Source organism: Spermophilus citellus, assembly GCF_964194105.1.
Source record: "Spermophilus citellus genome assembly, chromosome: 3".
NCBI classification, from domain to species: Eukaryota; Metazoa; Chordata; class Mammalia; order Rodentia; family Sciuridae; genus Spermophilus; species Spermophilus citellus.
In genome coordinates, this window is record NC_138184.1 from 132,823,948 (window position 1) to 132,851,007 (window position 27,060).

General features: G+C 33.3%; 1 protein-coding gene across 4 annotated transcripts in view; it reads right to left on the reverse strand.

The window, feature by feature from the left end:
- The window catches only part of CDK13 (cyclin dependent kinase 13), a 102,646-nt gene that overhangs the window by 26,419 nt on the left and 49,167 nt on the right, over positions 1-27,060 (reverse strand). For all 4 annotated transcript variants that reach the window (XM_081284956.1, XM_081284954.1, XM_081284955.1 and 1 more), the window contains exons 6-7: positions 13,819-14,008; positions 12,494-12,550 (exon numbers count right to left, since the gene is read on the reverse strand). In XM_081284956.1, the coding sequence (XP_081141082.1) occupies positions 12,494-12,550; positions 13,819-14,008 (247 nt within the window). The remainder of the gene's footprint in view (positions 1-12,493; positions 12,551-13,818; positions 14,009-27,060) is intronic.

Here is a 27,060-nt window from a genome sequence, read left to right on the forward strand (position 1 = left end):
TTTTTTTTTTTTGTAGTTTGTTGTTGTGGTGGTGGTACTGGGGATTGAATGCAGGGCCTCATGGAGGCTAGGCAAGTGTTCTACCACTGAAGTATACCCCAGCCCCTAACAAAAGTTTTTAACTGTCCAAGTCTTGGACAAAACTGCATTAATTTTGACCCACTCTGGCTTGTGAACAGAGAGTACAAAAATGTAGTCTACAGAAACTGGGGTCTATCCTGCAAAGAACCACTAAAAACAGATATGGCACTTTAATCAGATTTTTTTTGTGTGTGTGTGACCAACTAAAAAGAAGACATACATACGGTAACTCTTTCTTTGCCACAGAAGAGATTATCTAGTGAAGTTATATTAGAGTTAAGTTGGACCATCATAGTACAAATTTTTGTCTGGCAAAGTCAAAGTCTACCTGATACACATGAAAAAAGAGGGCCCTAAAAAGTCAGACGCTTTTAACCGATCCATGGTTAAAATATACACTTCTGGGTGAATACATACATCTTTAGATCAATTCTAAATCTTTCTTATATTATATCATAGCAAATTCCCCAGAAACACTATATTCCATGCCCATGTACCAGGGATTGGCTTGGATTTGGACCAGTTTGGGGAAAAGAAACATACAACTTATAAAGCAATTCCCTCTTGCCAAATATAGACCTGAAGTCCCAGACATTGAAAGATATGTCTAACTTGCTCAGCACCCACACAGTCACATTTCTCCAAATACTTTTAAACACTAATAGTAAAGCCATCAATCTGGGCATCACAGCATTATCATAGATAGGAATGCATTAACAATGTTTCAAAGACAGAAGAAAATTTAGATAGCTTTGGTAAAAACTTAAAAGTCTAGATGTAAATCTGTAATGGCAAATTAGGATTAGACTTTTCTAATATTAATGTATTTTTCTTAGTCATTTTTGTTTATTTACTGGAATAATGAGGAAGAACCTTGATCTTTAGCTACTCTAAATCATTCTGTAAAAATGTTTACCTTTTTATGCTTTGCTCCTTTGAAATTTTAAAACCCTTCCCAGTTTTTCTCATTTAAATCCTGTACTTCCTTCACAACATAGTCAAAAATCCATCTCCATAAATTCTAATTTCTATTCATAATAATTGATCTTCATATACTTACCACTGTCTTCAACTCTCTTATATTTTCTATCTTCCCAGGAAGTCAAAAGAACCCATACCATTCTTTAATATGAACCCTCATACAAAGCCCAGAACAAGGCCAGACACAGGGCAGGCACCTTAATGTATGTGGCCCTGTAACTTTAGGTGACATAGATAAAATTAGCTGGATGGGAGAACAAAACTTGTGAATATCATGATGAGTAGTTTCTAAGATATTTCAAGGGTCTATAAGCATTTGAAAGTTATAGTCATGTTATGAAAGTGCAACTGAATAGCTAAGTCTAAAATGTTTAAATTAATATAAATCTATCTGTAAATAGTTAATTTTATTTTTACATAAAAAGTATACTGAATTTGAGAAACTATACAAATTCAGGTTAAATTTTATTGAAAAGGAATATTTAAATAAAAGATCATTCTATACACTATATCCAAACTCCAGGAAATATTACATAGTCATCTTTAACAATTAAAACTAGCTTAATTTTTAATGACCTCATCAAATTCAGAACAGTTCATTTTCAAAAAATGATTAAATGCAAAACGAGATGAAATATACTTCTAAGCATACAGCAAATATATTTAATGTATATATATATTACTGGCTTTTCTGAATATTTCTAAAAATTAGTTTCTGTTACAAATTTTCTATCAGTTTAATGATAGATTCCAATGTTTTGCCTCTACAATCCTAGGAATTCTAGAGATTGGAGGAGAAGGAAAGGGAAGATGAAATATGGTTATGGTCTTCCCTACCTTAGGGCTTTCAAGATTATAAGAAAGGGGGAAAAAAGAGTCATATAAAAGAATATACTAAGCTAGCTATAAAAGGCTTAATTTTCCCCACAACACATATAATAAAATCTGTACTGATTCTTTTATATTGTAATTTATAGTGATTTTGAATCAAATAAGGAGAGCCACAGTTAACTGGAAAGCAAATCTGGGATCTCTATTATCCTATCTAGCTTCTGTGATCAAAAATCCAGGAGTCATTCTTGATCCTCTTTCCCTCAAATCCTAAATCTAACTCAACAGCTATAATCTGAATCAGTCATTAATATCATTTCATTGGTACTAATGTATCAATACCTTCACTGGCTTCCTCCCTCCAACCCTAACCTTCCCTCAATTCTTTTAAAAACTTTTTGTTATTGCTGTCTTTAAAGCATAAAATCAGATCTTATCACCTACTTGTTTAAAAGTATTTTAACAAGATTTCCCACTGCAACAAAATAAAATTTACCTCATTTGATATCATTGTACAATGATATCAATGTACACCAACTACTATCAGGCTGGGCATCTTTATGACCTTTAAACTTTCCAAGTCTATTCCCAGGCTATCCAATAACTCAATACTTCTACTTTTTAATTCCTATGTTCTTTGCCCAGGCCTTCTTCAGGTTTTTTCATTCTCATCACTCAGGTCTTACCTGCAATTTAGTTCCTTAAAGAGGTCCATCCTAAATTGCCCTAGAGAAAATTATCCTAGCTACCACCATCATTTTCCCATATGGGTTGTACAGTCACTATTTTATTTGCTTTGTAGTACGCTTATTATTTTATATTTTAAATTTTTTCCTTTGTCCCACCCTTTCAAAACTTCTCTTATCACCATATAAATGAGTTCATCTCTAATATCTAGCCAATAGTATTACTCAGATCCATGTCTGGCATAGAGTAAACATCTTTAATTGACTGACTTATGCCATAACCACATAACAACTAACATAACCGTTTTTTGCAGTTCTCCTTTTCTATTTTCAATTGTTTCCCAAAAAAAATAACTTTTAAATCCCTGGATTATCATATTGTTATAGAAAAATGAGACTAATTTTTTCCAATTGATGCTTATTAAGATCACTTGTCCATTATTATGCATGCAGATTTATAAGTCCTACAAGTACCTACATCAAAACACATCCAAAAGTAAATTTATTACCTTTTGCTGCAAATTGCTTCTCTCTTCCTGCTTCCTGTCTCAGCAAACAGCATCACCATTTGTGGCAGAGAACGATAGTTGTCCTCTAAAATTTGTTATTCCTTTTTTCTATGGCAGCCGCCCAGCTATGCTACATTTCCCAGGCTCACTGTAGTGACATGTGGCCATATGACAAATGCTCTCCAATGGAATGGGAATACATGTGATACGTGCCATTTCTAGGCCTGGCTCATCATAATGTTTCTCCCTATTTTCTTACTTCTGGCAACAGCCTTGGAAGGCATTTGTAGAAGATGGCAGATCATCCAACCTGGTTTCCTGGATCACTATATGAAACAATCATCATTTGACCTGATGATATGGTTAAATATTAATGGTAAATTAGGTAAGCAACAATTATTTGATATCATTAAGGGAGAAATATAAATTCTCATTCTTTATACGGCTAATTTTGAGGTTATTTTTGTTAAAATAGGCTTAGCCTATCCTAACTAATAAACCATTTATCCAGATGCTATGACAGAAACCTTATAGTAAGAGAGGAGACTGGGTTGTGGCTCACAACACATTTTCAATCACCAAGTTTTAATAATTTTCCAATATATACTTAAGACATAATTTATCTCTGATACCTATGCCCATTCCCTGGTTTCAGCCAGAATCATCCTATCTAAATTTAATGTAATTGTTTTCTAACTGGTTGTCCCTGTTTCCAGATTTAAAAGACCAATTCTCTTTCCAAAGCACAGTCAAACTGATAGTGTAAGATATAATGTTAATGTGTTACAATTTTAGTATTACTTCCTCCTGGTGAATATCCACAGAAGATATATAAAATAATTTATTTGGTTCATGACCCAATCACATTGAACTTTTGGTTCCCTGAAATAGCTAAGCAAATGAACAATTTCTAAAGCAAGGAGATAAAGCCAAGGTAGATTGTTCAAGAAGTGAGTGGACTTTTAAATATGCTTCAAATATTTTCAATAAACTGGTTTCAAAAAAAAAATTCATGAAGATTTACTCAAAAACTATGCAAAATAGGTACTATGCCTCACTTTCTACCTTATTATTTGATGAGAAAGAAGCAAACACTGAGAAAGTATGCAGACAGAATGACTGCAGTCAAAAGGAAATTTCAAGGTAGGTAGAATTATTAGAGTACAGGACAATTTTGTGCATCATCCCATTCAACAGTTTATAGTATTATTGAGAAAATATTCATGTTATCACTAAGACATTGTGTTTACAAATGTAAAGACAAAAATTGAGAGATTGAAATTATCTTTTGAAGCCTTCTGGCTAAAGTCTAAATCCCAGGAAAATTAATGCACTGTTATGAGAACAGAATCATCCAAAAGTAAGTAAATGAAAACTCAAGAATCCTCAAAAATGAACATTCCAAACTTGGGTCTTCTAGGTTTAGCCACCCAATGTCAACATCCTAAAGATCACACACACACACACACACACACACACACACACACACAAAATGATAAGCAAACTGATGTGATAACACATACAGGATTCCTTTTATTTTTGTGAATTAAAAATATTTACATTCTTTTCCTATTCTTTTCACAACAAATAAGTACCTACTGAAGAAACAGAACTAAAAAATAAAAAAATCAGGTTTTTAGGTGTTATACACTTAAAAAAATAGCCTATGAAAGGACCATTCTAATTTATTTCCATAATTAAAGATAAATTGCAAGTAATAAATTATATTACATAGCAGAACACACCCACACATCATCCACCTAAATTAGAAAAACTAATTAGTAACTCCAGTAAGCTATAATTCTTAGGTGGCAAAAATTAAGCTGGAACATGATGGTACATGCCTGTAATCCCAGTGGTTCAGGAGGCTGAGGCAGGAGGATTGCAACTTCAAAGCTGGCCTCAGCAACTTAGCCAGGCTCTAAGCAACTCAGAGAGACCCTGTCTCTAAATAAAGTGTAAAAAAGGACTGGGGATATGGCTCAGTGGTAAAAAAATTCCTGGGTTCAATTCCCAGTACCTCCTCAAAAAAGCTTCTTCCTCTGCAAATCTAATAACCAGTTTTGTTGTTTTACTTTATCAATGAGGTAAACTAATATTTTTTTTAAAAAATCTTTGATAACACCACCTTCATAGGAAATGTCAGGTAATTTTAAATAATGCAATCAAAATATATCTTATTTATAGATTTCTCATTAGATGTTTAAGAAACTTTAAAGCTGCTTAAAAAACAATGGAATTCAATAAGACTCAGAAATGGAAATACCATACAACTTGCTAACCTGCTAGAAGGCTAGAACTAAAACATATGTCACTTAACAAAAATAAAATGTTACATTTGGAGAGTAAGAAAGTAGAGAAAGTAAAATTCAGTAGACCTTCTGGTACCAAAGAACTCCAAAAATGGTCATTAGCCTAATGGTACCTTATAAAGTTCATCTAATAGGCCCCTCAGGAACTCTTCCTGGAAGATACTTTTAGATAATGAAGGCTGGGTCCAGAATCTTATCAGAGAAGCACTACACTATAATGAAAATAAACTATCTTAGGCTAGGGAGGTAGCTCAGTGGTAGAGCACTTGCTTAGCAAGCAGGAGGTCCTGGGTTTGATCCTCAGCACCACATAAAAATAAACAAATAAAATAAAAGCATTCTGTCCATCTACAACTACAAAAAAAAAACTGAAAAAAAAGAAAGAAAATTAACTATCTTTCTTTCAAAAGACCTCAGTTCATTCCTCATTCTACCACTGTGTTGGTTGTGTGATGATGCAAATGCACTTAAATTTTCTAAACTTCAGTTTCCCCTAACATGTGCCTAAGAATAATGAAACCTATATCACCCATCTCAGAGGACTTTCTCTTAATTCTTGGGAAAGGAGGACTATACATAATAAGGTACCATACACAAATGCTATTTAAGTTTGTTCTTTCCTTTGTTTTTTAAAATATTTGTTAAGATATTTAAATATTTATAAGTAACAAATATTTATTGAAACTCTGAGCTGGACAGTGTACTGCCTAAGCATGGTTAGTCTAATAAAACAAACAAACAAAAAACATGGTTGTAGTGCTTAGAGTCCTAAAATCTGGAAAGCAATATAATGTGTGTGTGTGTGTGTATATATATATATATATATATATATATATATATATATATATATATATATTGCTTTCCAAAAGGTATTGTAAGTATTATATAGTACAATTAATAATATAATCGGAACAAATGAAGGAAGATGCATCCAATGATGCCTATGTGATTCACAGCAGATTTCGAAGGAGGTAACACCTTAACTGCACACTAAAGGAAAAAAATTTGCAGGCTGAGGCAATAAGAGGTATAACACAATACAAAAAGTCTTAGATAGTGACAAGGCATTTCAGAGCATAGCATGCTTAGGGAACTACAAATAGTTCAACATCATTACTATCTGGAGTGCTGGGAATGCCATCAGGTAAAAATGGCAGGAGAGAAGAAAATTAGGGACAAAGAGGTTGGAAAGCCAATAGAATTCTATTTACAAGGATCATGAGACATACCTGTGAGAGTAACTGGATAACTAAAACAGGATAAAGGAAAGGAGCAAACTTTTTTTATGGGAAGAGATCAGAGTGGTTTTGAAACCAAGGTTTAATTTAAAATACCCCAGATCATACAGGTGAAGATGTTTAGCAAACACAAAGGATTTGAGATCAGAAAAAAGACCAAAGCCTGAAATTTAGTTTAATAAGTGTTCAACATTAAGAACACGGGTGAGACTTCCTCAACATGAGGAAGGGGCAACATTGTGATCCAAAAGAACTAAATTGCCTTTCCCGTTTTACATGATTTAAAATGTAGACTACCATATCTACACCAGAGGAACTACAATTTAATTTTGATTATCTAATTAAATATTAAATCAGTGATCTAAATGAACATATCCATTCCTGAAGCTTGTTTAATTGTATTACTGTTAGTCCTATGTCATTACATAGTATTCTTTTATGACAACATGGTTCTTGTCCAATGCTTCTTTATTACCTGGATCCCCAACAATTCCCTGCACTGATTTATACCAGACTGGGATAGTTTTCTCCTGGATCAGAATGAGGGATTTACTGTAAATACATCTGATGTTCTAGGGAACATAAAATTAAAAAATAGGATAGAGATGTATACTTAGCAGCAGTGCATTTGCCTAGCATACATGAGGTCCTGAGTCCAATTCCCAGCACCAAATAACAAGCAAGCAAACAAAAAACCTCCAGAAGTATGCATATGATCTGCCTTAAAAATGACATAATTATAGGCTGAGTGACAAAGTAAGTACACAAGCAATAATGACTTGAGTTTAGGAAGCAATTTTTTTTTTTAACTTTTTTTTTTTTAATATTTTATTTTTTAGTTCTCGGCAGACACAACATCTTTGTTGGTATGTGGTGCTGAGGATCGAACCCGGGCCGCACGCATGCCAGGCGAGCGCGCTACCGCTGAGCCACATCCCCAGCCCCAGGAAGCAATTTTTAATGCTGAGTATTTTCATCTAGTCCTTAGATGACTATCATAAGGTCCTACTGTTTTTCCTGGTACCAGCTTTGAGAAAACAGTTTTGCTTTTAATTGCAACTTTCTAGAGGGCCACTAGATGGTGATATTGCCTTCAAAAAGGTCTGTGGGAGGGTGGTATTGATTGTGTTTTATAACTCAAAACTCTTTTACTTACCTCTCTTTTCTCCCTCACACAAAAATGCAGTAAACTGATTACTGTTCAAAGAATCTATTTTATTTTGACTGTAATTTTTAGAGCCATAAAAGATGCTTTTCAATACTATGTAAGTAACGGATTTGGAGATTTTATTTTTTGCAGTACTGGTAAGTGAACCTAAGGTCTCATGTATTCTAGATAAGTGCTCTACCACTTAGCTCCCCTCCACGCCAGGACTTGGGAGATTTTATATCGAGAATAACGAGGTTCAGAGAGATTAAGTAATTTAACTAAGATTCCACAACAGATTAAACAACAATGCCAGGATTAGAACCAAAAATTCCCTAATTTAGGATGTGGATTTTATGTTCCTTGTATCAAAAAAGTAAACTTCATATTTTCCTCTCAGGAAATGAAGTTAATTTTAATTTATATGTCATATGGGAGACACACGGCACACACAGAGGAACTCCATCTTTTAGTAAAACACTGTACCTATAACTTGTTAATAAAGACTCAGAAAAGGGGAAATACTATGACTCAAAGACTCTGGGAAAGTTGCACAGAATCTTTAAAAAGAAGAGCATTAGCTTTTTAGGCTATAGAATTTTTATTTATTTCCTCAACTAACCAAGCCTATTTCTCCAATGGATTTTAAAGAGAATAACTGTTACCTTAAAAAAGAGGGGGTGGGCTGGGGTGGTGGCTCAGTGGTAGAGCGCTTGCCTAGCATGTGTGAGGCACCAGGTTCGATCCTCAGAACCACGTATAAATTAATAAAATAAAGGTTCATTGACAACTAAATAGTACTGAAACATATATAGTTCTATAGTTTCCAATGTTGAACAGAATAAAGTGTGAATATTGATATTCAAAATGAGGAAATAATTCAGGTTTACAAATATTACTTCTCACCATCCACCATCCTAACTTTAAATTAGTGACTCACTTTCTTTCTTCTATTATAGCACATGTAACAGGGAGGTCCATACTGATTACAGACCTAAAGTACTAGCTATAATTCTAACCAGTTTTTCTCACAATTAAAAAAAAAAAGGCAGATCAAAAATTAAATGAGAGTTGTGGTTGATGCTATTACAGTAACAGGCTGAAATCTGCTCTATTTTAAAATGTAAAACCTTACACTAAATTTTTAAACACTTCAATTATTCTATCTATCTATAGTAGCTAACTAGAAACTATTTCAAAGTAACTTAAAATGTACATGAGTATATTACAGTAAAATTTCTTTTAAAATCAGAGTGTTATTAAGATTCACTAGAAGAAAATATATATTTTGAAGGCATTCTAAAAAATAAAGCCTATTTCTACAATGGATTTTGAAGAGAATAACTGTTACCTTAAAAAAGAGGGGGTGGGCTGGGGTGGTGGCTCAGTAAGCAGAGCGCTTGCCTAGCATGTGTGAGGCACCGGGTTCGATCCTCAGCACCATGTATCAATAAATAAAATAAAGGTTCATTGACAACTAAAAAAATTTTTTAAAAAGGAAAGCTTACTATTAAAAAAAAGAAAGAGGGCTGGGGATGTGGCTCAAGCGGTACCGCGCTCGCCTGGCATGCGTGCGGCCCGGGTTCGATCCTCAGCACCACATACAAACAAAGATGTTGTGTCTGCCAAAAACTAAATAATAAATATTAAATATTCTCTCTCTCTCTCTCTTTAAAAAAAAAATTAAAATTAAAATTAAAAAAATTAAAAAAAGAAAGAGAGAGGGCAATTTAAAGGAGTATATAAATCTCTTAATCAGAATAAGACATTTGCTTATAAAACAAAATGACACCAATCATCTCTCTTATAAATTTCAATGACCAGAAAAATTCAGTTAATATTACCTAAAAATGCAAAATTAAAAGATTTAAATTTCCTGTTTTTCTAAACTCAAAATTCCTCCATGAATCCAACAGGGTAATAAAGAACATGGCCCAGTGAACTGTCATATTTCTGACACTTCACTGGAAACCAACACTACATTTAAAATAGAAATCAATGGGAAAATAGAGTTTTGATTTACAAAATATGGCTTAATAGTAAATTTTTTGAAACAACTCTATTCCAAATGGTGTACACAGACATCTGCATGATAAGAAGTGATTGGATGGATTCAAATGGTAATGAGGTGTTTCCCATCTTCATTGAAATGTAATAAGAAAATAAAAACAATGAGATTTATACTCAAGTACAACAAACATATACTTGTATTAAGGATAATATAATTACAGTAAAATCTCAACCAGTTAAGCAAACAAAATCCTTAATTAACTAAAGTGTCCCCCTAAAAAAATGCACAGAAACTTAGTCATTCAAAAATGTCATATCAATTAAGTTTTATATTAAGTACACATTAAGATCAGCTTTTCTTTTCATCTTCTACAAAAGGGCACTATTACATATGATGGAATAAGAAAAAAATTGAGAGCAGAAAACCTTGAACTACACATTGCCAATATCTTCTGACTTTTAGTCATTCAATCCTTAATAATAGCAAAGATATGAAAATAATGTAAATGTTCATTAACAAATGAATCATTAAAAGAAAATATGGGGGGCTGGGGATGTGGCTCAAGCAGTAGCACGCTCGCTTGGCATGCGTGCGGCCCGGGTTCGATCCTCAGCACCACATACCAACAAAGATGTTGTGTCCGCTGAGAACTAAAAATAAATATTAAAATTAAAAAAAAAAAAAAAAAAAAAAAGAAAATATGGGGTGTGTGTGTGTGTGTGTGTGTGTGTGTACGCACAATGGAATACTCTTCTTCTTAATAGAAGGCAATTCCATTATTTATGACAACAGAGATAAAAGTGAAGGGCATTATTGTTAAGTGAAATAAGCCAGCAACAAAAAACAAAGACTGTATGATATCACTTATATGCAGAATATAAAAGAGTTGAACTCATGTAAGTATAAAATACAGTGGTGGTTACCAGAGGCTGTGATTGGGATTAAGGGTTGGTCAAAGAACATAAAATGTCAGTGAGACAGGAATAGTAAGTGCAAGAGATCTATTGGACAACATGGTGATTCTTAACAGCAATATATTATATTCTTGACAACTGCTGAGAGTAGACTTTAAGTATTCTTACCAAAACTAAAACCAAACCAAAAACCCTGAGGTAAGGCATGTTACTTGGATCATTTAGGCATTCCACAATATATGTATATTGCAAAATGACACACTGTACACAACAAATATATACAACTTTTATATTCCAATTAAAAACAAGTTTTTAAAAAGAAAGTCATTTAATCCTGTCTGGGTATCAATTGTCACAAATGCAAATTGAGGAGCATTACCTTTTTAGGCTCTAGAACAATTTTATAACAGTCACACACAAACACACCAAAAATCCATACAACCCTTTCTTCAAATATTAACTTTGAGTACAGTGGGTAAAATAAAAAAGAAAATGACTCTCATAAAAGTAGATATAGAGAACTAAGACCCCTGTCCAATCACAACTCTGTTCATAAAATACTCTCTGGGGAGTTTCTCCAAACTCTCAGATCATTATTTGAAAACTTTTACTCTAGAACAATAAACAACGCAAAGATTTTACACAATGATGTCACTGGTACCGAAAAATCAAACAGATTTTTCACTCTGAAAATTTCAAACAAAAGAATTTTTATTTATTTCCTCAACTAACCAAAAATTGGCAAAGATTCACTGAAAGCAAACAACTATTTCTAAGAAATTCAATCAACTTATGTTTCATTACTATTAAAAGGTGACACTAAAGAAATGACACAATTGCCATAAAATTTTAAAATATACAGATATACTTATATATCAATAAATCCAAAAGTAAATAAGATTGAGCTAAACTGATCAAATATTCATGAATCTGTTAATTTCAGAGTTTATTTGTATAAAAGCTGCTATTTCACATAATATTTTATTTTTGAAATTCCATGTTAAAAAGTCAAGCAGTAGAAAAATTCACCAGATGACAAAAAGTACTTTTCTTTAAACAGTTTTAGCTGCTATATACTAACAAGGCAAGTCATATTTCTCATCACCAGACTCAAAGGAAATCAAATCAGATACACACCCAACTTTAGCCACAGAAGCTCTACCATTTTTATGTTTTACATATATAAATTCCTCATAATATTTTGCTTAAAGAGTTCCAAGTAGTTATCAAAACAAAGAAAAACAAACACAACTACAGACATAACACACACAAAGTGAGGTCTAAAGCAATAATTAAAATGGTGTTTATCAGCTAGAGTGTAAGCTCAGTGGTAGAGCACATGCCTGGGTTTGATCCCCAGCACCACCACCCCTCACCCTCCACCAAAAAAGAAAAACGTTTTTTAAATGTATAATTTTAAAAGCATACATTAAGGTTTCTTACAAAATACAAAAATTAAGAATATCTTAATGTCTGTATCTGTATCAGAAATAAGCATTAATTTTTAAAATTATTTAAAATGCAGTCATATTTAAAATTGCATATTTTAACAAAACTATATTTATCTGTGCCAAAAATCAATTATTTTTAAATTGACTACATAAAATTTTATAACTAAACTAGGCAATCCAATATAGTATAAAGTGTCATTATTTTGTGTATTTAAACATAAAAAGTTAATGTCATTTTAAAAAAATATAATAATTAAAAAATAAGGTGTTTTAAGTACAGATCCTAAAAATACACTTCAGTGTCTACAATGTTCATTTAAGAATATTCTTACCTTTCTTCTGAGCTATACAAACGAGCAAGTCCAAAATCAGCAAGCTTTATCTGCCCTCTGGTGGAAATAAAAAATGGACAACAGCTGTTATTCTACTCTGAATTGATAATGTAGATTCATACTCTATTCCTTGAACTAATCAAAAAGACACATTAACTTTGATTACACTGCAATACTGCCAATGTCTTACAAGAAAAGTCAAGCAATAGAAAAATTAACCAATGACAAACAGTACTTTTCTTTAAACAGTTTCAGCTGCTATTACTATTATAGTAGTTGAGGCGTCCATCCATAGCTATGGGTTCTCAATCTGCAGATTCAACCAATGCAGATTAAAAATATTTGGGGAAAATGCATCTGTACTAAACTTATACAGACTTCTTTTTCTTGTTGTTATTCCCTAAACGATACAGAATTATCAACTATTTGCATAACCTTTTACTGTGCATTAGGTATTGTAAATAATCTGGAGATGATTTAAAGTATATGGGAAAATGTACTAGTTATATGCAAACACTATGCCATTTTATATAAGGAACATTAGCATCCACAGATTTAGGTCAAGAGGGGAGGAGGTTCCTGAAACCAATCTCCCATGGGTACCAAAGAATTATTCTGTTACTATTATTACTATCATTATTATAATATAGTATTAGTATAACAGTAATTTTGTTAATGTTCAGTTTGTATTTAGAAAAGTGTACTTCAATGAAAATAAATGAGAATTTTCATTACTCAGGAATAAGACTTGAAAACTTTTTCAAGTCGATAATACTCAAGAAATGTCAAATCATTTAAAATTTGTTTAATTTTCCAGCTCTCAGTGGGGTTGAGCACACAGAACATTTTCTATTAATTAAAATCATGACCAGGCATGCCTCATTTAAACTAACTAACAGCAACAATTATAAGAGTAGCAATTACAAGAGAACTACCAGAGCTCAGGTTATACAGTTACTGAAATAGTTAACATAAGCGTCATACACAACTTTAGGAAAGTTCACTTTCTAATTGTGACAAATGTTTAAAAAAATTCTAAAAATATACTTGTAATGTAAAGCTGAAAGCCTATCAGCAATTATTAGAATACTCATGATATTTTAAGAAAGGCAACTAAGTATTATTATATGTACATTGCAAACTATACTGCAAGTGAATTTAATTAAAATACATCTAACACAACTTTAGAGGTAGCCCAAAGCTGTAATGTTGGTTACATTAAAATAGTTTAAAGCAATGAACTAATCTGAAACTCTTTTTACAGAATCAAGGTATATAGTATATAACACTTACTTTAAACATATATATCAAACTCATATACATACCTATTATTTAGAAGGATATTTGAACATTTAATGTCTCTATGCAAAAAGTTCTTCTTATGACAATAATCCAGACCTTCCATGAGCTGTCTCATAAATGACTTTATGTGATTTTCATTAAAATGAACCAAGCCTGATTCCAGCAGTCCCATTAGATCATGGTCCATATATTCAAAGACCAGATAAAATGCACCTAAGAATGAGAATAATTACTACATTAAAGACTTTTAATTTTACAATAACTCTTGTATAGGTACAATGTATAACAATAAAATACTGCTGATGGGTGGGAAATAATTTTTGAAAGTGCTACTTTATCACTTTAATCACATTCAAATTTTTCCAAGAATGTAATATAAAGGAAATACACAAACTAGTTTCCTTTTCCTAAAGAAAGTTTATGATAAAAAATACCTGAGGAGTATGATTAATGTAAAATAAATTGTTCAATGTTTTAGACAAATTGTCTCAGTAGAACTCTCCCCCCAGAGTAGAGTTCATTAAAAGAAACTGAAAAGTTGTTAAAAGAACTGCTTTTAATAAAAAGGGGAGTGGTCCCAGATGAACTTTAGACAGTCCAGCTTTCAATAAACATACAATTTAATTGTTTATACAGCTAGAGTTCTTGAAAACATAGAAGTTACAACTTTATTTTCTAAAACTAATGTGGTTGTGCAACCAAAACATAAAATAGCACTTAGTATAAACACATAAGCCATACAACTGTACTGTACTGATTAAACCTTAAAACTTGTACAAATTGAATCCAAAGCTATATATTAGAATATCATAATCAAGTTAAAGTTTCATTTATCAATTCAAGAATAGAAAAGCTAACAAAATGCATTACAACTATCTGAGAAAAGAGAAAAATTCTTAACATCATGGTAAGTAACTAATCATAGTTCATAATCGATTCCTAATTAAAAACAGCAAAATAACTCCCAGTAAACATGGAACGGGAGGATTCTGTCTTCAAAGTTCATTATAGTAATGAATGAAACCTAAAACCAATAAGAATAAGAAAACACTGAATAAGAAAATATCAGATATTGTACACAAGACAAAACCTTCATTATTACTAACTCTGTTCAGAAGAAACCTTACACAAAAGGCCTATTACCTCGGTTCTTTCAAATCTCATATATTATTTAGAGCTTTCAATCAAAACCTATAAGATAGGTTAAAACAGTCTTAAAAAACAAAGTAAGCATAAGGGTCAAAATAGCAGACATACAAGAACGTTTTAAAACTATGATAGCTATACTAAAAGTTCTAGTGGAAAAAAAAGTGAACAACAGATGGCTACCATAAATAGAGAACCAGAAACTCCAAATATTCAAAAGGAAATGTTCAAAATCAAAAACACTGTAACAGAAATAAAGAACACCACTGACAGACTCATAACTCATACCACATTTAGCCAACGAATAAATGAGGTTGGGGCTGGGGTTGTAGCTCAGTGGTAGAGCACTTGCCTAGTATGTGTGAGGCAATGGGTTTGATCCTCAGCACCACATAAATATAAATAAATAGAATACAGTATTTTGTCCATCTACAACTAAAAACGTATTTTTTTAAAAAGTCAATGAGCTTGAAGATATGTCAAAAGAAACTTCCAAAATGACATTCAAAGAAAAAAAAAGAACAAAATATACAATGAATAATTACAAGAGGTGTTATACCAGAAGAGAAGAGAGAAGGAAACATCAGAAATATCTGAAGCAATGACAGAAAATGTCCCTGAAGTAATGGCAGATACCAAATCACAGATGCTTCCTTATACACCAACAATGAAGAAATGGAATTTGAAATTAAAACCATATATGTATAACATCTATAAGGAAAAATTACAAAATTCTAATGGAAAAAAATAAAAAATATAAACAAATGGAAAAATATTTCAGGTATATGAGAGGAATACTCAATGTCAAAGTGTCAGTTCTTCCAAATTAAAATTCCAGCAAGTTATTTTGCAGATAAGTTTATATGGGTAGCAAAGAAACAAAACAAAACAAAACAAAAAAACTGAGAACACCACCACAATACTGGAGAAAAGATGGAGAATAAACTTAGAGAACTGACTCTATCCAACTTTAAGATATACTATAAAGCTACCATAATCTACATAATGTGATAGCAGTGAAAAACAGATAAGTCGAAAACATGAAAATAGACCCTAAAAAAAAAATAGTCAAACTTATCTTCGACAAAGCAGCAAAGGCATTTCAATGGAGAAAGGATAGTTTCTCTGCAAATGCTGCTGAAACAAGAGGACATAAGTATTCAAACAAAAATGATTTTACATAGATTTTTATACCTTTCACAAAAATTTTAAAATGAATTTTAAATTTATGGATTTTAGGTTTCATGGTGATTTTAGATACAACACCAAAATCAAAATATGTGAAAGAGAAAATTAAGTTGTACATTGTTAAAATTTAAAACTTTTCTCTTTGAAAAGCCCGATTAGGAGAATGGAAAGACAAGTCAGAAACTAGAAGGAAATCTTCACAAAATGCACATCTGATAAAGACTGGTGTGCAATACACCTGAAGAATTCTTAAAATCTTACAATAAGAAAACAGCTCAAATAAAAAATGGGCAAAAGATCTGAACAGATACCTCACCAAAGAAGATATACAAATGGCAAATAAACATATTAAAAGACTCTCCACATTACTTCAGAGAATTGCATATTAAAAGGTATTGCATATCTTAGAATTGCAAATATCCCAAACAGTAACATCAAATGCTGATGAAGATATGAAGCAACAGAAACTCTGATATGTTGCTTATGAGATACCAAATGGTAACAATCACATTTGGAAGACAGTTTGCAGTTTCTTACAAAACTAAACATACTCTTACCAAAGGAACCAACAACTGTGCTCCTTGGTATTTACCCAAAGAAATTTAAAATTTACACCCACACAAAAACCTGTACATGAATTATAGCAGCTGTGTTCATAAATGTCAAAATGTGGAAGCAACCAAAGTATTCTTCAATAGGTAAATGGATAAACAATGTTCAGTTCATCCACACAACAGACTATTATTAATCAGAAATAAAGGTATTAACATCAATCTTTGAAAGGTAAATATTCAAAAACAAAAGGCCCAAGGCTGTTATATAAAGTAGGATAAATTGGTAGTGGGTGGTCCCAAACATGCAGAATAATATCTTCCCCAAAGTAGGGCCAATATCAAGCTACATTTTAAAACTACAGTGTCTAACTGAAAAGCATTGATCAAACACGGTTTGAATTAAGGCTACAGCAAGGTGAGAGGTGTTTTAAGTATATAATACACCGTGGATTTTGAAGATTTAATACAAAAAAAGGAATTTCAATTTTTTTATATTTGGGGTTAAAATAAATTCACTTGTCATTTTATTTATTTTAATGGTATTTCTAGAAAATGTAATAAACACATACATGACCACCATCATATACTTACTGAACAGCAGTGGTTTTTGTTGTTTTTGTAACCAGGGATTGAACTCAGGGACACTTAATCACTGAACCACATCCCAGCCCTTTTTTGTATTGTATTTAGAGACAGGATCTCACTGAGTTGCTTAGGGTCTCACTAAATTGCTGAGGCTGGCTTTGAACTTGAGATCCTCTTGTTTCAGCCTCCCAAGCAGCTGAGATTACAGTTGTATGCCACCATGCCCAGCTAGCAGTGTTCTTAAAAGTGCTTAAAAGTTCTCAAAAGCACTGTGAAAGTTCCAAAAATATGGAATCATCTGCCTCATAAACTAACAACCTGAGGAGAAACCAGATTAATTCAGAAATAATTTGAAAAAGCCTGTTTTCCAAAGTTAATAAAATATCTTGAAGAAAATATATCAACTACCACTTTAGATACAACTCACTCTATTTCCCAATTTTCTTTCAATATTTTCATTTTAAAGTTAAGACTGAGAAAGTAATACGATAAGCTCTGAACTACAAGACAATCACAGTAAAAGTCTATTAAATCTAGTTAATTACCCTTTACCCTATTAATAGCATGTTTCAGCTGTTTTAAGCTAAAAAAAAAAAAGTAAAGGGATCCTTCTAGATGAAGTGAAAAAAAATCATGGCTATTTATAAGGTAACTAATAGTTTAGGGGAAAGAGTTAAAAAAAATAGAATTATTTTAAAATGGTATTTTTATACAGAATTTCTTTCTCTTGAGATTCTGGGAATATACAGCTCAGTGGTAAAGCACTACTACTACTAGGGGCTGGGGATGTGGCTCAAGCAGTAGCGCACTCGTCTGGCATGCGTGCGGCCCGGGTTCGATTCTCAGCACCACATACAAAACAAAGATGTTGTGTTCGCCAAAAACTAAAAAATAAATATTAAAAAATTCTCTCTCTCTCTCTCTCTCTCTCTCTCTCTCAAAATAAATAAATAAATAAATAGATAAATAAATAAATAAATAAAGCAATACTAGCCTAGCATGCTCCAGGCCCTGGTTTTGATTCCCAGCACAGCCTCCCCACAAAAGAAAACCCTTTCACTTTCAGTTTTAATAGTGACGTAGATGAGGTTATCTAGAAAACAAATGGTAGCTATTACCACTTCTGCTACCAAATACTGTCCCCACCTGTTTAGCACTTAAGGAAGACACCTTTGTGACTGATAACTACAAGTAAAGAAGAATCAGAGCAAAAAGGACAGATAGAACCAAATGAACCCCCACTAGTCTTCTCCATTAATACAGACATTAAGAATATAAACCTTGAAATACATTAACAACAAAAAAATTTCTTCATATAGAAAAATACCTGTTAGGACTTGGCTCTACAAATGTCCTCCAAAAAGTTTATTTGGAAAGCATGATTCCCAATATAGCAAGGTTTAGAGATGGGGCTTTTAGTCAATGACTAGATCATGGGAGCTATAACCAGTAGATTAATCAATGTCAATAATAATTTAAATAGACTACTGGGTGGTTACTGTAGGCAGGTGGGATTTGGCTGGAAAAGCTGGCCACTCTGGACATGCCCTTAGACTATATCTTGTCTCTGGCCCCACTCTTTCTCTGCTTAGTGGCTTCCATAAGCTGATCTGCTCTTCCATGCCATGCCCTTCAGCCATGATGTTCTGCCTCACCTCAGGCCCAAAGCAATGGAGTCAGCCAATCACCGACTGAACCTCTGAAGCCCTAAGTCCAAAATAAACTTTCGTCTTCTAAGTTGTTCTCATCAAATATTTTGGTCACAGAGGCAAAAAGCTGATTAATACAACCCGTTAGCAGAACTGATTTTAAAATCAAGAGAATAAAAGCTTTTATTGATTTGCTTCTCCAAGTATTGGAAAGAGGGAGAAACTACATGAATCATCATCATCATCAGCAGCAGCAGCAACAACAACAATAAATTCAGTGGTACAGATTAAGGGAGATGAAACTTAATTTTCACTTATTACTGATTCCAAAATAGTATTTGACACATGACCAAAACATTTGGAAATCAAAACTTGCACAGCTTACAAAAATGCATTTTAAAATTCTTCAGCAATATCATTCCTAATGATGGAGAACCCTATTTCAAGAAACAGATGTGAAGGACCAACTTTCAATTATCCACTCTAGTAACATGTATATTAACTACTTTAATTCAAGACTAATATGTTGGTAAAGCTGGAAGTAGACATAAGAACAGAAACAGTCAATGTGGGCCAAAGGCTCTATATTTATATTTGCAAATTCTAGTCTGAAGTATTTAAAAAATTACGAATCATATAAACTCTTATTTTGGAATTTTATTTTCTTCAACAAAGTAGTCAACAAATTTATTGTTTATAAGTGCAAAGATAAAGTAAGAGCCACTAATTCAAGAGCCTTATTAATGTAGCACTGCAAACAAATGTCAATAAAAAACTACAATATTAGAATGCTTTAACTGGATATGTTTAAAAACACAGTGATATTCCAAAAGATAAAATCTGACTGGGGTATCAGGAAGAGGTATTTAGGCTGAGATTTAAAGCAGGACTAAGATCAAGCAGACTTGATGGAAGTGAAAGGCATGCTGAGTTTGAGATACCTTTTTGAAATGTGAACATGGAGGTATCTAGTCAATAACCTGAGCTCAGATCTGGAAATATTTCTATGCACTTGTAATGGCATGGAGACATTAGTATAAAAACTACACCGCAAAGACAGTATCTAGGAAGAAGGTAAAAGACCACCAAGGACATACCTTCAGGAACACCAACAATGAAAGATAAGGTAAAGGAGAAAGAGAAAGAGAGACAGAGAAGATGACTAAGACGCAATAGCCAAAGAGTAAGAAAGCAAATCTGAGTAAGAGTTCTTTCAGAAAAGCCAGAAGATTCAAGAAGCAAGAAAATATAATGCTGCGCACATCAAATAAAAAAAAAAAAATCTAAGAAATTATTATTGGGTTTGACAGGAGATTATTAGTATTTTTATCTTTATAAAGTAGTTAGAAAATTCAGAACAATCAGTGAATAAATGACAAAGTGAAAAAGTACAAACAGTAAGTCCCAACTACTCTTTTCATGAAGCCTGACACAAAGGGAAAGGAAAAGGATAGTAACAATTCACAAGCAGACTCAAATTACAAAATGTTTTTCTTGTTCTAAGACAGGAGAGATGTGAGTATGTTTAGGGCTGAAAGTAAGAAGCACCAGGAGAGGACAACAGGTAAAAATACTAAAGTTCCTCGGCTTTAAAAGGAATCATCTTCAAATAGGAAGGAAAAATATTACTTTCTCTCAGACAGAAGAGTGAAATGGGTACAGAGTAAGTTAAGTGCATGTAAAGTTAGAAGATGAGAAAGTGAGTTCTCACCTGGTAAGTGTGACTTTCTCTGCAGAAAATGAAGCAATGTCTTCTATTTAAGAGAAAGAGGAAAGAAGCTGAACAGGAACCTTTGCTTTGTAGACTAGAGGAGGATTTGCCAAAAGAAAAGGACGATCTAGTGGCCCTGAAGTCCATGCTTTGTAGACCATAAATCTGAGGAGAAAATAACCTACATGATTGTATAATTTTCCTCCAGCAAGTTTAGTATTTTTAAAAGTAATCAATCCAAAGTCAAAGGTTAAGGCAGGTTTGACAGAGGAACAAAATATCAAGAGGTATGAGTTTCCTTGCTACAAGGAAAATAGAAAATCATTCCTTACAACCAAATACCATTACTTTATAAAAAAAAAAATGCGTAATCAAAAAATAAAGTGTAAGTTATATTAGAACTCTTCCTTCTCAAATTCAGCATTAAAAATAATTTAAGGAAGACAATTTAAAGAGTCCCAAGATATACATATCATGGAAGGGGGAATTGGGATATCCCTCCACTCTCCTTTAACCCTGGTTTTGTTCAAATTAAGACAAAGAAAGAAAGAAGATATTTCCTCTATTATCTTAACCCTACCTCTCAGGAACCTACACTCTTTCCTTTCTCACTTGTATCAGTGGTCGTAAACAAATAAAAAAGATACACGTAAACTGCATTTTACAAGAAATTGTGGCTAAGTGTGGTAGTAGTAATAAAATAAATAAATCAACTCCTAAAATGGCAAAAGAGAAAGGTCTGATCATCTTGACAACCTAAAACTAATTATCTCAAAACAAGAAGTGTTTATACTGAAAAGAGGCCCAAAGAAATCTCTGGCCCTCAGTCTTCAAACTTTGAAAACTTAATAAGCTCTTGGCTCTTCATGTCACAATCTTCATTCCTACTTTCAGGCCTGCAAGACCACCAAGGATAGTGAGCCGGATAAGGAAACACCCTCACTAATAAAAGTGGAACAGGAATTTAAAGACAAGGAATCTATTTAATGGCACCACAACTGGGAGTGAGAACATAGGTGTGTATGTGGCCTCAAAACTTCAGTTTCAAATATACCTTCCTGTAAGTATACCAGGATACATAATTAGATTTTTCACATCCTATTAAAATCAAACAAATTGAAATGACAATCCACTTTCTAGTCACTATTCTGCACTTATCCTGTACTTCATTTCCTTCCCTATTCTATGGCTATGAGGATTATGAGAGTCAAATTTGTAAAAAACTTAAAATAGTGCTTGGCCCACAGTAAGCATTATATGTTTCTATAAATCAAATAAAACACTATATTATCAATTTATTAAAAGTTTCTAATTCCTTTTCTGAACAACGTTGACCCTGATTTTTAAATTAATTTTTATTGGTGCCTAACAGTGGAATTTATTATGACATATCTGTATATGCACACAGAATAATTTTGTGAACTCCATTCCCCTGGACTTCTCTGTTCCCTCTCTTCCTCCCTCCCCTTGGTCTCTGTTCTGTTTCCCACAATGTTCACTCCCATTTTTTTTTTTTTGAGAATTTTTTTAATATTTATTTTTTAGTTTTCGGCGGACACAACATCTTTGTTTGTATGTGGTGCTGAGGATCAAACCCGGGCTGCACGCACGCCAGGAGAGCGCTATACGGCTTGAGCCTCATCCCCAGCCCACTCCCATTTTTTTTCCTCTTTCTTTCTAGTTTCCACATATGTTAAAGAGAAAACATATGTCCCCTGAATTCCTGAGTTTGGCTTATTTTCCTTAATACAATGCTCTCATGTTCCATCCATATTCCTACAAATAACCTAACTTCCTTCTTCTTTATGGCTGAATAAAACTCCATGATGTATTTATACCATATTTTCTTCATCCATTCATATGCTGACATTTAAGCTGGTTCCATGACTTGGCTGTTGTGAACTGTGTCTGCTATAAAAATGGGTATGCATGTGTCCCTGACTTAATTCTTTTTAATAAATACCAAAGAGTCGTGTGACTGGGTCGTGTGGTGGTTCTATGCTTAGTCTTTTGAGGAACCTCCATACTGATTTCCATAGTCACTGCTTTAGTAATGTTCTCATTATTTTCTTTGAGCTACCTATGGCTAAGAGAAATATCTTGAAAGGATTAAATAGTCAAAATTATTATTTCTAAAACGTATCCTGTGAAGTGATCTCTAGTTCTTTATTTATAATATTTTAATTTTTGGAACTAATCTTTCTTTCAGTTATGTTGCTTTTCTTCTTTTGTTCTAATTAGTTATACATGATAGCAGTATGTTTTTAAAAAAAAATTTTTTTTAGTTGTAGATGGACACAATATCTTTATTTATTTATTTTTATGTGGTGCTGAGGATCAAATTCAGTGCCTTTACATGCAAGGTGAGCACTCTACCACTGAGTTACAGCCCCAACCCAATTATGTTGCTTTTTAGAACTTTACCTAAAACTTATTTCATCTATAGTCATACTGCCATCATCTTAAAAGCACATCTGTTATTGTTTGAGCAATTTTTCTTTAGCTTAATTAAGAATGGTTCATTAAATTGCTACCATTTATTACAGGATCTGGTCTAAGAATAGGAGGTATTGTGAGAAGCATGAGCAACCTCAGTTATACTCTGGGAAAAATGCAACCAGTGTCCACATTTTAGAAGTAGCAAGCCTTTCTTACTCAATAAAATATATAGGATGGGGCTGGGGATGTGGCTCAAGCGGTAGCGCGCTCGCCTGGCATGCGTGCGGCCCGGGTTCGATCCCCAGCACCACATACCAACAAAGATGTTGTGTCCGACGAGAACTAAAAAATAAATATTAAAAATTCTCTCTCACTCTCTCTCTCTCACTCTCCTCTCTCACTCTCTCTTTAAAAAAAAAAAATATATATATATATATAGGATGAACATTATGAGGTATTAAAAATATAACAGTAAAGGTGCCTGGAAATGTCAATAAAGGAAATTTTGGTAAAGTGACTACTGCAGAAATAACAAAGTGATAAAAAGAATCTGAATTCATGCAAGTTCAAATTTATTGGTTATATTCAATTTGATTTAACATAATATAAAATTCCAAATCACTTTATAAAAACTCACTTAAAGCCAGAGACAAATAACAAAAGCTTCATAAAAGTGCAAAAATCATTCAATTTCTATTACCCAAATATATGAAAAATGAACAAATCTAATGAATGCATAACATTTGTTAGACAATCCCATTATACACTAAAATGAACACAGAATCCACAAGTTGAAGTTTGGCGCCTGAAAATCTACAGGTAAAATGAATTTAAACTCTTCACAAGCACAGCAACGGAAGAGCAGCACAGAAGTAATAACTTCATACACTGAAATAAAAGTCAGAATGCTGAAAAAGAGGATATTAACAACCTGCTGCATCCTAAATTAAAAATGGCCATTAAACTATTAACTTTATGATGCAGCACATTTGGCTTCCAATTTCCACCTGTCATAGAGACATAAGACTACCTCTAAATAGAAAAATGTTAGGCATAAGTACATTTTGGTCTATAAGGCATTAAGGAAGGCACCTCAGAGAAAAGCCTTCTCATATTTCAAAGAACCATGAGAAGCCAGGCTCTGTCACCAGATTAGAACACATGCCCTTTCAAAAAGAGAGAATGAGGCAGACACTGGCAGAACCTGGATCTTTTAATAGATCCTTATGTTACTACATAAATCAGCTCTAAAGCTGCCCTATCTTTGGACTGTTTCTCTAGTAAGTTAATAGATTTCTATATAGTTTCAGTTGGATCTTCTGTTACTTTGATAAAATCATCCTATTTTAGTGTGATGGTTAATTTTAAAAGGCCAACTTGGCTAGGCGATAATACCCAGCTGGTTGGGTAAAACTAGTCCAGATGTTGTGAAAGGCCGTCATTTGTCATTTAATGAAGACTTAGCATTTCTAATCCAAAAATCCAAAAGGCTCAAAAATATGAAGCTTTCTGAACACCAACATAACACAAGTAGAAAATTCCACATCTGCCATCACATGACATGTTACAGTCAAAACATGGGGGCACTAAAAATAGAGTATAAAATTACTTTCAGGCTATACATACAGGTATACATGGCAAAATAAGTTTGGTTTTTTTTGTTTGTTTGTTTGTTTAGACCTGGGTTCCATTCCCAAGATATAATTACATATATGCAAATATTCCAAAAAAATCTGAAATCCAGGATATTCTGATTCCAAGCATTTCAGACAAGAGATGCCCAACCTGTATGATTATTATTTTAATCAGTAGACTTTGAAGTCAAAAGATTGCCCTCCTTCATGTGGGTGGGGTTCATCCAATCAACTGATAAAAAGAAAAAAGATTGAGGTATACCAAAGAGGAAAAAACACTGCCTTTAGATTCAAGACTCCAACATCAACTCCTGCCAGAATTTATAGCCTGCTGGCCAGTCCTAAAAATTTCATACTTGTCAGCCCCCATAATCATGGGACCCAATTCCTTAAAATAAATCTCTTCATATACTAATGTAGATCTTATTGGTTCTATTTCTTGAAGTAACAGCACCAAGATATACAAAAATATCAATGAAACAGAGAGCTCAGAAGATGTGGGAACTTTATATAGGATAAAGATGGCACAACACTGTAATATTTTAAAGAATGTAAATATGCTATTTTCAAAAAAAAAAAAAAAAAAAAAAACTCTTGAGGAAAACATTCTTGTAAATTTCCAGTGTACTGGACTTCCTAAACTTAAGACAAACTACTTTCCTTCAAAAAAAAAAAAAAAAAAAAAAGCCACCAAATAGACACACTTAAAATAAAAAGAACACAGAAAACCAAACTGAAGAACAGGCAAAAGAAATGGAAAAAACTAACTGGGTGCAGTGGTGCATGCCTGCCATTCCAGCAGCTTAGGAGGCTGAGACAGGAGGATCTCAAGCTCAAAGCCAGACTCAGCAATTTAGGGAGGCCCTGAGCAATTCAGTGAGACTCTATCTCTAAAATAAAATACAAAGAGGGCTGGAAATTTGATTCAGTGGTTAAGTGCCCCTGAGTTCAATCCCTGGAGAGGGAGAGAGGGAGAGAGGGATAGAGGGGGAGAGGGGGAGGGGGGGGAGAGAGGGGGAGGGGGGAGAGAGAGAGAGAGAGGGAAGGAAGGAAGGAAGGAAGGAAGGAAGGAAGGAAGGAAGGAAGGAAGGAAGGAAGGAAGGAAGGAGGGAGGGAGGGAAAAAGTTATCTATGACACATGAAACATTAAGATCTATAAGTTCTCAAATCAGAAAATGTCAGAGGAACAGGCAATTACAAAAGAAATGGCAAAAATATAATAAAACATGAAACCTCAACATATGGAAAAAAGTATTATTAGTTGGACAAAATGGAAAAATAATAAGACTTTCAGTAAACAAGGTACTCACAAAATTTTTATTAGAATGCCAACTGGAATAAGCTTTTCTACATTAATTTTTGGCTATAACTATTAACATAAAAAAGCTTTATCATTTAATCTAGCAATTCCCTTTTAGGAATATATGCAATACAAGTCTAAACAAACGCACATAGATTTACAGTGAATGATGTTTGGTAAAAAACTGTTAGGGGAAGCTAAAAATCAACAACCTAACGAATTGGTAGAGACATATGACCTACCCAAATTGAACTGGAAGAACATAGAAAATTTAAAACAGATCAATTTCAAGCAATGAAATTGAAGATGCCATGAAAAGCCTACCAAGAAAGAAAAGCCCAGAACCAGATGGGTTCTCATCTGAGTTCTACCAGACCTTCAAAGAAAAACCAACACCAATTCTCCTCAAATTATTCTCAAAATAGAAAAGCAGGGAACCCTTCCAAACTCATTCTATGAAGTTAGTATCACCCTGATAGCAAAACCAGACACATCAAGGAAAGAAAATTTCAGACCAATATCCCTGATGAACACAGATACAAAAACCACCATTTGACATAGCTATGCCACTCCTCCCATATATCCAAAGGACTTAAAATCAGCATAATATAGTGACACAGTCACATTATTGTTCATAGCAGCTCAATTCACAATAACTAAGCTATGGAACCAACCAGGGGCCCTTCAATAGATGAATGGATAAAGAAAATGTGGTACATATACACAATGGAATATTACTCAGACATAAAGAACAGTTACATTATGGCATCTGCAAATGGATGGAACTGGAGGCTATCATGCTAAATGCAATAAGCCAATCCCAAAAAACCAAAGGCCTAAAGTTCTCTGATATGCAGATGCTGACCACAACAGGGGGTGGGATGAGGGAAGTACAGGTTCACCACACTGGACAGGGGGGAATAGGGAAAAAGGGAATAGGAAAGACAATAGGATGAATCTGACATAATCTTTCCTATGGTCATGTATAAGTACACAACCAGCGTAACTCCACATCATATACAACAAGAGAGAATGGAAAGTTATACTCCATGAATGTAT